The sequence below is a fragment of the Cetorhinus maximus genome, chromosome 15 (genome assembly GCF_964194155.1).
Source record: "Cetorhinus maximus chromosome 15, sCetMax3.hap1.1, whole genome shotgun sequence".
Lineage (NCBI taxonomy): Eukaryota > Metazoa > Chordata > Chondrichthyes > Lamniformes > Cetorhinidae > Cetorhinus > Cetorhinus maximus.
Genome location: NC_135893.1, coordinates 70,734,107 through 70,746,187, shown reverse-complemented (window position 1 = coordinate 70,746,187; position 12,081 = coordinate 70,734,107). Strand labels below are relative to the sequence as shown.

The following is a 12,081-nucleotide window of genomic DNA, read 5'->3' as shown; positions in this document are numbered from 1 at the left end:
GTTGATAGAGAGAAACATAGGTCTTCTCAAGATGCACTTCCAATGCCTGGACCATTCAGGGGGTGCACTGCAATACTCCCCAGAGCGGGTATCACTGCTAGTGGTTATATGCTGCACTCTCCACCATCTGACACTGGCAAGGGGGTGACCCACTGGAGGAAGAGGATCTTGACACAGCTCCACAGGCCACAGAGGATGAATCCAGTAGTGAGTCAGAAGAGGAGCACAGTGAGGAGAATGTTGAGACGTGGAAGCAGACCCTGGTAACCTCCAGAGATACAGGAACACCAGAGACGCCGTGATCCAATGCTCCTTCAGCTAGGCTGCTAAATAAGTGCCACCACCTCATGCGGCTGCCGCCTCCATCCTGGATCACAGAAATAACCCTTTCCTTGGCTCCCAAGTTACACTCAGTGCCTGTGCAATAAAGTTTTGAGCCACCCACATCCACCGTTAAATACTGGCATCCCCTGCACCTATAAAATAAATGAAGCATACTCAGGCCAATAGCACAAAAGCAAATGTAATTTTATGTTGGAACTCACAGATTATGAACAGAACAATATCAGATGATGATGGTCACACCATTAAAAAAAAAAGTATTAAAAATGGGAGAACAAAAGATCACCCGTGACCAGTCCCTCTTGTGCTTAAAATGCATTAGACTTACGTTTATGGGTGCTATATCTAGATGCTCCCCACTCGCTGGCACTGGCATTGGAGCCAGCCCGCTGACTCTGCTGTCCTGTTGGCCTTAATGACCTTGGCGGTGATCCTCTGGTCCGTGGAGTTTGTGATGGCCCCGCCTGGGAGGGTGCGGCCAGTTCCATGGCTGGCATCTCCCCAGTTGCAGCAGCCTCATTAGATGCCATGGTCACTGGCAGAGGGACAGATAAGCTGCTGATGTCCTCCAGAGTGCCTGAGAGGAGCCTGCAGAGATGACAGGCAGCTTGTGCGCCAACGCGAGGTCATTGTGGACGTCCCTGATTGCCATGATGGAAGAGCACCTAGCTGGGATGCTGGGTGCCTCACCCATCTCACACATGGACACTAACCAGTTGAGGTCAGTGCCTGTATGAGGGCTGGCAGGTCCGAACCAGGAACCCCTGATTCTATTCCTGGAGCAGCCTCTCCATGAGAGTCGCTACACTCTCCATGGAGGAGACATTGCGTTCGGCTGTGAGGGTAAATGCAGTGCTCACGCTCCGCAGGGAATCCTCCACAATGGAGACCATGGCACGCATACCCTCATGCATCTCTGCCAGTTCTTCCTGCACACCTTGCTGGACATCCAGCATCTGCTGCCTAATGGACAACTCCAGAGGCCCATTATCAGCCTTCGATTGAGCAGTCTTCAGGTCTTCAGCAGTCCTCCGACTGCCGGTGCCCTGGGCACTCTCTGCCTCCACCTGTACCTCAAGCGAGTGTGAAGCTCCCTCAGCAATGTGCACCTAGATACTAGCCACTGAACTAACGCCCACCAAGGTGCTGGTATCTCCACTGGTGCCTGGTTCAGAGAGTGGGTGTGATGCAGGTGCTTCTGGAGCATGGTGGTCCTCTGGTGTCAGGGGTAGCTCCTGGAGGTCCTGAGATTGGCTGCTTGGTGGCAGATCTAAGGGAGAAGAAGGACATGTCATTAGTTTAAGTCACCACACTGTCACTGTAAGTGCCAGGCACCCTGGTGAGACAATGGAGATCTGCATCATGATGCCATCATCTTTCAATGAGAAATCCAGCCTGGAGGCTCCCATCAATGATGAAACTACACAAGATTATTTGCAGCATCCAAAACTCTCACCTCAGTGCTCTGCACTCTTACCTTCGTCTGACACCCCAGCCTCACTGCAGACGGTTGATCGAGGTGCATGGCGCCTCTCAAGCTCCAAGGCCTCCTGCTCGTACCTGGAGAGGATGAGGAGGAGTGAGGGTCCTCCGACAGTCCGGACCCTCTCAATATTGTTATGGGATGTCTTCTCCTGAAAGGACAGAGGAGCATTGATTAGTCCACACTGTACCTGCAGCGCCATTGCAGCCTGGTCAACCCCACCTGAGGAGCAACGTGCAGGGCAGATCCGAGTCATGGCCCTCGAGGTGCAAGGCACTCACCCCCTTGGCCAGCTCCAGTGTCACTGACAGTTGGCACTCAGACTCTGACCCCTTTGAGCTCCACGGGGGTGCGACCAGCTCAATACAATTCAACACACTGACACATGGTACTCTCCCTTCCTGAGCACAGCAAGTCTTTGAAGTGCTACTGGTAGTGCACCCAGGTGCGCCACACCACGTCGTGGCTGCTCACCCAGGCTTCCACCTCCTCCCATGCCCTCTTTATGAGGTGCAGCGTCCTCCTCCCATCTCTGGAGACAACGGTGTCTCTTCTGGCAGCCACCGCCCCCAAGAGGGCAGCCAGGCACTCGTTGGGAAATCGGGGCGCCAAGTGCTCAGCCGACCTCACCTCCTGCCTGGTGTCTACACCTTCATTTGCAGTTATGTCGTTGCAGCAACTCTGACACTGTTGTGGCACTGAGGCAGCCTCCCCGGGACTGCCCGCGCTGTTTTTGAACCAGCCGCCAGGTCGCCATTGAACCCGGCAGCCAACAGGCCTCTGCCCGCTTCTTCTCGGAGGTTCTGCAGCCGGTGCCAACGGTGGTTGCACCTTAATTGGCCCGCCAGTGTGAAATCATGGTCGCGGCCTAATCGTGGTGGGCAGTCGACTTCCCGACCGCTTGCCCCTGCTGAGCCCACCCGACGAGGGCAAAATTCTGCCCTATGTGACAAGCAATGTGTATCCATTCTTTTTAGCAGGAGGCTGGTAAAGATGGTGATGGAACAGCCCTGTACTCCTAACATGTGGAAAGGGCAAATTTTAACAAGCAAAAGATGAAAATCTCTGACCAGTTTTCCTCAAATTACCATCCACGATCTGAGAATGATCCCATTTTCACTGCTCAAAACAACAGAACTCCATCACTTATTTTTCTGTATGCCATTGTCCTTTATAATAACCTCAATTACCACTGTCAGAAGGCAAACAATAGAGCCACTGCGCTAATAGCTTTGACCAGTATAATTTTCTCCCCAACAGTGGTAGCCCCTCCTTCCATAAAGCTACTAATCATTGGCCAGCACTCAAATGTTGATACATCTGCTATAATGTAATGAAAGTTTCTGAGCATGGATTATGACCACCCTCCATCCCTGTCTCCTTCCTCCGTTATTCTCTGTTCCCCCTTCCAGCTGCCTTCAATGGAAATTAAACTGGGCTAGTAGTATAAAACGGGCTAGTGACTCACCATCAACAAAAAAACTGGGGAAAGACGTGAAACAGGCCAGTGACTCACGATCAACAGTGTACTCCATCATACAAAGTCAGGATCTACTGTCTGATCTTCATTGTGTGCAACATCCCAGGAGATTGTCTGATATATTGTACAAAATGTCTTTGGAGTATGGCGCAGATATGGACTCTGGCCAGCTGTGGCATCCCAGAGTATTCTGTAGTACAGAAGACTTTAGACTCCAAAACTAGCAGTGCCCTAGCCAAACTGTTCCAATACAACTATAACACTGGCATCTACCCAACAATGTGGAAAATTGCCCAGGTATGACCTGTTAACAAAAAGCCAGTCCAATTAGGCCAATTCTAGTCCATTAATTTCATCAGCAAAGTGATGGAATGTGTCGTTGAGTACTATCATGAGGTACTTCCTCAGCAATAATCTACCTGCCGACCCTCCGTTTGGGTTCTTCCAGGGCTACTCAGCTCCGAAATTCATTATAGCCTTGGTCCAAACATGGACAAAAGAGTTAAATTCCAGAGGTGAAGTGAGAGTGACTGCCCTTGACACCAAAGCAGCATTTGACCACATGCGGTATTGAGGGGAATTAAGGGACAAACTTTCCACTGGTTGGAGTCATACCTAGCACAAAGGAAGATGGTTGTGGCTGTTGGAGGTCAATCATCTCAGCCCCAGGACATCACCACAGGAGTTCCTCAGGATAATATCCTAGGCCCAACCACCTTCAACTAACTAATGAATGATCTTCCCTCTAACATAACGTCAAAAATGGGGATGTTTGCTGATGTTTGCACAGCATTCAGTATCATTTTCAACTCCTCAGATGCTGAAGAAGTCTGTGCCAGCATGCAGCAAGACCTGGGGTGGGAGGTGGCAAATAACATTCATGCCACAAAAATGCCAGACAATGATCATATCCAAGAAGAGAGAATCTAACCATCTTCCTTTGAATGGCATTACCATCGCTGAATCCCCCACTAACAACATCCTGGGGCTTATCATTGACCAGAGACTTAACTGGACCTGCATATAAATACTGTGGCTACAACAGCAGGTCAGAGGCTGAGGGTTCTGGAGAGGGGATACGTAGGCTTACAAAGCAAAAGTACATGGCAGCATTGCAGGGCAGCTATTTAGGCAATGATACCCAGAGTTTGACAGGAATGGACAGAGTGTGCAAACATTAAAAAAAAAACAGCAAATAGGGTCAAAGGGTGAAAAAATGGTAAAAAGACAAAATTAATGGTTCTTTATTTAAATGCAAATAGTATTCGGAACAAAATAAATGAATTAACAAGACAAATAGAGGTTAATGGGTATGATCTTATAGCCATTATGGAGATGTGGTTACAAGGAGATCAAAGCTGGGAACTCAATATTCAGAGGTATATGACTTTTTGAAATGGCGGGCAGGCAGGAAGGAGAGGGTGATGGGGTAGCTTCGTTAGTACGAGATGGAATAGGTACGGTAGAAAGAAAGGATCTTGGATCAGAAGGTAGAGAACCCTTATGGGTGGAGGTAAGAAATAACAAGGGTAAGAAGACATTTATGGGAGTAGTCTACAGGCCCCCAAACAGTAGCTATACTGTAGGACAGAGAATAAATCAGGAGATAATGAGGGCATGTAAAAAAGGCAGTACTTTAATCATGGGTGACTTTAATCTTCATGTAGTTTGGGAAAATAAAGTTGGCAGAGCTAGCCATGAGCAAGAATACTTAGGGTGGAATTTTCTGAGCCCGCTGGCGGAGGGTGTGATTTGTGACATGCGTGGAAAATATGGCATGACCTGCTTCACCACAGCGTGAAGGCAGGTCGCAATCGTCTGCTCAGCCCGCCAACGGCGGGCCGTGTTTCCCGCCATCGGTCAGCGGGGAGCTAATTGTAATACATTAGCATATAATTAAAAGGCCATCCCGCCAGGCTCTTGGAGCCCCGCCATATCGTCCATCCACGTCGGCGGGAAAGCACGTCGATGTGTTTCACAACAGCACACAGGCGATGTGCACTTGGCGGCCTTCACTTGGGGGAACGGAGGTGAGTGAGCAGTAGCGTTCTCCACAGCTCGCCCGTTGTTTACAGGCCTCAGGGGTGCCGGTGGGTGGGGGCCACTGATGCCTAGCCTTGGAAGCGACTGCTGAGGTGGGGGCTTGGTGTCCGGGGGCAAGTGCTGGCCAACCTCGGAGGTGACTGCTGAGGCGTCGGGGGGGAGGGGGGGTGAGGGGTCAAGTGCTGCCCTGGCGCCGCATCCTGCACACAGGCAATCGAGGTTGGGGGCAGGGTAAGCGAGGGGAGTGGCCACACATTAGGGATATCTGTATAGACTGACCATCCCTCTGCAGCTGAGACATATCAGGCGCAGTTACAGTGATATCTTTGGGGTCGGGCTCCTAGCCTGCCCACCCGTTCAAACAACGCGGAGGCACCGAAGGGCCACCAAGCACTCCATACTTTACCCCCTGACTGCTCCCGCCCACCCACCCAGCACAGACTTCGAGTCCGCCACCATTTAATTGGACCACGGAGCAGTTGGACTGCACACGTTGTACAATCTCCTGCCAACACTGGCCATGTAGCAGTCACTGCTGGAGGCACTCATAGCCCCTCACAATCTCAGCATCCCGGTTAGGACCAGTGTCCCCCATGTCGCAGGTTGACAGGGCAGCCATGCAGCGCACTCATCTGTGGCCATCCGAGGGGAGACCAGCACTCTCTGGGAAGCATTAAGGGGCGGTCACATAGGGCCAGGAAAGGTGCTGAGTACAGCCATGCTAACCGGGTCTCTATCTCTTTCATGCTGCAGGAGGACCACGTCAGGAGCATGGAGCCTGGTGACCTAGCTGTAAGTCCGATGGCCTACAGAGAGCGGAGCAGACGGAGGAGAGAGCGAGTGAGGCTCCTGGACACGCAAAGGCAGGAGCAGCAACGTCAGGAAGAAGGGGCAGCAGGAGTCCCGCCCACACTGCCCAGGAGCAACCGTGGCTGGTCGGCGCCTAGCGACACCCAGGGTCCGTAGACACCGCCTGCCATTCCTGCAGATGACTGCGAACCAGTGTCGCCGACGACTGCGCATGTCTAGGGACCTGGTCGCTCACATCTGCCACTTACTGCAGGACTTGGTGCCAAGGGGACTTGGAGGGCATCCACTGCCAGTGGCCATGAAAGTGACCGAGGCACTCAGTTTCTATGCCAGTGGCTCCTTTCAGGGCTCTACAGGTAACCTCTGTGGGATTTCACAATCCACCACCCACAAATGCAGCCATGATGACAACATGCAGTGAGGACATTCCATAGATCTTCACGTAGCCTCTGTGAATGTCTGACTCCTGTCTGGCCGAGGGCAGCTCGCTTGCGCTCTGTGATCAGGGTCATATCATGGAGATGCAGCCATGAAACTTTAGACGCATCTGACACTGTGTCCGCTTCAGCACCTCAGCCCTTCAGGAGCTAGTGAACAGCATCACTGGTCACAGGTGCTGGTGAGATGGTGGCCAGCCCCACCTTAAAGGTGCTGATGGCACACAGAGAGAATGAGGGAACTCTGTAGCGCCTGTCCACTACATTCTGGCAGCAATGGCCAGAACTGCTGAGGTGCAGCCATCAGGGAGTGTGAGGCTGGACCATCAGGTCTGAAGGCTGCAGAGCACAGGGAAGAGGCCCTGGACTGAGATACCTGCCTTTTACCTTGTGCAGGTTTCACATCTGAGTGACAAGAACATTGCTCATCAGAACAAGGAGCCACAGGCAGAGTGACATTCTTAGGAGTTTATTGACAATAGTGAACAGTGTGTACAAGTGATTAACACCCTTGGCCAGGCTGTGCAACCACTTTTACCTAACTTTCCTAACCTTGCCGCTACGTCTTGGTGCTCCCCGGACATCCAGAGCAGAGGTGGAGGCAGCCTGCTGATTGTGACGCCCTGTCTGTGATGACCTTGGAGGGCGTCCTCTGGAGGGCCAAGACTTGAGGGCCCCGGCCTGCTTTTGGGGTCATGCTGTGTGACAGTGACACCCTCCTCAGCCTGTGAAGCTGGAGCTGCTGAGGTCACAGGAAGATAGGATTCGGATGAGCCGATCACTCCCAGAGTCACCTGGGTGGATGGCCCCGGAGTCTGCACCTGCTGATCTTCCTCCCTATGGGTATGTGAGGGCCCCTGGATGACCCCAGGAGTGGAAGGTGTAGCTGGAATGAGATTGAGCTCCCCAGCACCCCTCTCATGTACACACTGTTGGAGGTCAACTACGGCATTAGCGATGGAGTTAAGCCCGTGCAGCAGGGCAGGAGCGATGTCCTGGACCAAGGTCTCCATGGCGGCCACCATCCTGCCAGTGTTGACCTCAGTGCATTGCAATGCCGGCACTTTCACCTTAGCCTGAAGATGGACGGACTCCTCCATCGTGCCTTGCAATCTGAGGAGTGCAGTGGACATCCCTTCTTGATGTTCCCGAGCTTACCTTTGCAGCTCCAGCAACTGTGACATGACCGAGTCCAGAGGCTCATCATCTGACTTGGACTCAGCAACATTCTGGCCTCCAGCAGTCCTCCGAGTGCTGGGGACCTGGGAAGTCCCTGTACCCACTTGCTGTGGATCAGAGTGCGATGTGCTCACCAGATTGTGATCCTGAGGCTACTCTAAAGCTAGGTCCCACTGAGGTGTGTGTTTCTGCGCTGGTGGAGGGTGTGGCTGAGCGCTGTGACAGGACTTCAGGGAGGGTGCCTTCAGATTCCTCATCAGAGGTTTCTTCGGAGCTTGATTGGAGGCCCTGGGTCATGGGCCCTGTCAGTTGTTTCCCAGATGTGCCTGCGAAAGCAAAGGGAGATAATTAGTGCATGGCAGTGGCCTGTGAAACAGGACACATCACTGACAGCATGGATGTCTGATGGAAATTGCACTGCTGGATCCTTATTTGGTAGAGCAGCACCGACCTCACCATCAGCACAAGACCAGTCCCAGGCACCACCGGCCAGCTGGATGGCTCTGTTTTCGAATTCTGTCAGAACTTTATTTCCGGCATCCCTCCACTTGTCTGCGACCTTTCCCTCCTGTTGTGAGCCAGCATGTCCTGCATGGATAGAGATGGGGAGAGTGTATCAGGACACCTGCCGGGCCAGATGATAAGTATGCCTGGTCTGTGTGGGTGGTGAGTGGTCCCATGGACGGGATGAGGACAATGACGGTGTGTGTGAAAGAGTGAATGGTGGTGTCCCTTGCACTGGTAGTGAGTGAGGGCCCTGTGGGTGTGTGATGGGTTTGTGAGTGTGTGAGTTGGGAGTGATGAAAAGAGTGGCTTATCCTGGAGGAATGGAGGAGATCATTCATCCTTTTGCGGCACTGGGTGGCTCTCCTCCTCTGCAGGGCATCCACGCTGACCATCACTGCCACCACCTCCCAAGCCGGGTTGGTGACATTGCCGCCCATCCTGCGGCCGGAGCAGGGGTAGAGCATATCCCGGCGGACCTCCATACTTGAGGGACCCGTCATTGAAGTGGGAGGCTGCAGTCTTTCTGCCTTTGCTGGCCATGTATCCCGGACAGTGGTGATGAGCTGGTGGCAATGAGTGCTGTGCTGGTGGCTGCCTTTTAAAGATGGCAGCTGGCATGATGCAACAGCGGGGTGATGACGAACGGGCGAATGAGAGCCCACCCGCCATGGAAACGGCATGTTTCCCGGGAATACGTAAATAAAGAGGTGGGCTTGGGAAGATACGGTGTGAAAACCCGCCATTTTCATCAGTAGGTAGGACTCCATTTTACCCACCTGCTACTGCACCTAGTGCAATTCTGGGAAAATTCCGCCCTTAGAGTGCTTTCAGGAAAACTTTCTAGAACATTATGTTGTGGATCCAACCAGGGATCAGGCTATTTTGGATCTGGTAATGTGTAATGAGGCAGGTTTAATAAATGATCTCAGAATGCCAAGATACTCTAGGAAACGGTGACCATAATATGGTAGAATTTAACATTCAGTTTGAGATTGAGAAACCTGAGTCGGAAACAACTGTGTTAAACTTAAATAAGGGCAATTGCAAAGGAATGAGGGCACAGTTGGCTGGAGTGGAGTGGGAAAGGAATTTAGCTGAAAAAAAGGGTTGATGGACAATGGCAAACATTTAAGAAAATAGTTCATGACTCAAAGGTAAATTCAAGTGAGGAAAAAGGATTCAAGGAAGGGGATAAACCAACCATGGTTAATCAAGGAAGTTAAGGATAGTATCAAATTAAAAGAAAAGACATACAAAATAGCAAAGATTTTTGGTAAGCCAGAGGCTTGGGAAAGTTTTAAAAACGAACAAATGATGACCAAAAAAAAATAAGGAGTGAGAAAATAAACTTTGAGGGTAAACTAGCAAGTAATGTAAAAACAGACAGTAAGAGCTTCTTTAAATATATAAAAAGGAAGAGAGAGACCAAAGTGAACATAGGCCCCTTACAGAATGAGGCTGGGGAAATAATAATGGGGAGCTAGGAAATGGCAGAGGAGTTGAATAAATACTTTGCTTCAGTCTTCATGGTAGAAGACACTAATAACATTCCAATGCTAAATGATCAAGGGGCAAAAGAAGGGGAGGAAATAAATACAATAACTATCACTAGAGAAAAAGTACTAGGGAAACTAATGGGGCTAAAGGCCAATAAGTCCCCTGGGCCTGATGGGTTGCATCCGAGGATATTAAAGGAAGTAGCTACAGAGATAATGGATGCACTGGTAGTAATCTTCCAAAAATCCTTAGATTCTGGAAAAGTCTCAGAGGATTGGAAAACTTCCAATATAACACCCTTATTCAAAAAGAGAGGGAGACAAAAACACATTATTATAGGCCAGTTAGCTTAACATCTGTCATTGGGAAAATGTTAGAGTCTATTATAAAGGATGTAATAGCAGAGCATTTAGAGTTACATAATCTAATCAAGCAGAGTCAGCATGGCTTCATGAAGGGGAAATCATGCCTGACAACTTTATCAGAGTTCTTTGAGGAGGTAACTAGCAAGGTAAATAAAGGGGAACCAGTAGAAGTAATATATTTGGATTTCCAAAAAGCGTTCGATAAGATTACTTAATAAGATAAGAGCCAATGGTGTAGTATATTAGCATGGATAGAGGATTGGCTAACTAATAGAAGACAGAGAGTTAGGATAAGGGGGGTATTTTCAAGATGGCAACCTGTGATTAGTGGAGTGCCACAGGGAACAGTGCTGGGGCCTCACTTATTTACAATGTATATTAATGACATGGATGAGGGAAGTGAATGCACTATCGCCAAATTTGCGGATGATACAAAAATAGGTGGGAAGGCAAGTGATGAGGATGACACAAAGAGTCTACAGAGGGATATAGACAAGTTAAGTGAATGGGCAAGAAAATGGCAGATGAAATATAATGTGGGAAAATGTGATGTTATACACTTTGGCAGGAAGAATAAAGGAGCTGAATATTATTTAAATGGAGAAAGACTGCGGAAAGCTGCAGCACAGAGGGAGTTGGGAGTCCTTGTGCATGAATCCCAAAAAGCTAACATACAAGTTCAGCAGGTAATAGCGAAGGCAAATGGAATGTTGGCCTTTATTTTAAAGGGAATGGAGTATAAAAATATGGAAGTCTTGATAAAACTATATAAGGCACTAGTTAGACCTAGAATACTATGAACAGTTTTGATCCTCTTATCTAAGGAAAGATATATTTGCATTGGAGGCAGTCCAGAGAAGGTTCACTAGGTTGATCCTGGGTATGGAGGGATTTTCTTATGAGGAAAGGCTGAGTAGGTTGGGTCTGTACTCATTGGAGTTTAGAAGAATGAGAGATGACCTTATTGAAACATATGAGATCCTTAAGGAGCTTGACAGGGTAGATGCTGAGAGTTTGTTTCCCCTTCTGGGAGAGTCTAGGACCAGAGGGCATAATCTCAGAGTAAGGGGTGGCCCATTTAAAACAGAGATGAAGAAGAATTTCTTTTCTCAGAGGGTAGTCAATCTGTGGATTTCTTTACCACAGAGGGCTGTAGAGGTTGGGTCGTTAAGCATATTCAAGGCTGAGATAGACAGATTTTTAATCAGTAAAGGAATCAAGGGCTATGGGGAAAAGGCAGGAAAATAGAGTTGAGGATTATCAGATCAGCCATAATCTCATTGAATGGCGGAGCAGACTCGATGGGCCAAATGGCCTACTTCTGCTCCTATGTCTTCTGGTCTTATGGAGATCTGTGGCGAATAACTCTCCTCCAGTCTCCCCAAAGCCTATCCACTACCTACAAGGCACAAGTCAGGAATGTGGTGGAATACCCCCCACTTCTCTGGGAGAATGCAGCTCCAATAACACTCAAGTAACTTGACATCATCCAGGATAAAGCAGCCTGTTTGATCGGCATCCAATCCACCACTTTCAACATTCACTCCCTTCACCACCGACACACAGTGGAAGCAGTGTGTATCATCTACAAGATGCACTGCAGCAACTCACCAAGGTTCCTTCGACAATACCTTCCAAACCAGCCATGTTTACCACCTAGCAGGTTCAGGGGCATGCGATCACCAGCAAGTTCCCCTCCAAGCCACACACCATCCTGACCTGGAACTATATTGCCGTTCCTTCACTGTCGCTGGGTCAAAATCCTGGAACTCCCTTCCTCACAGCACTGTAAGTGTACCTACACCACATGAACTGCAGCGATTCAAGAAGGCGGCTCACTACCACCTTCTGAAGAGCAATTAGGAATGGACAATAAATGTTGGCCTAGCCAACGATATCCGCACCCCACAAAATAATAATTTTTAAAAAGGGATAGAT

At 49.7% G+C, this 12,081-nt stretch overlaps 1 protein-coding gene across 1 annotated transcript in view; it reads right to left on the bottom strand.

The window, feature by feature from the left end:
- Window positions 1-11,790, bottom strand: part of LOC144690292 (mesothelin-like protein) — a 46,639-nt gene extending 34,849 nt beyond the window's left edge. The window contains exon 1 of the mRNA XM_078557648.1: window positions 11,775-11,790. Within this exon, the coding sequence (XP_078413774.1) occupies window positions 11,775-11,790 (16 nt within the window). The remainder of the gene's footprint in view (window positions 1-11,774) is intronic.
- Window positions 11,791-12,081: the final 291 nt, after the last annotated feature.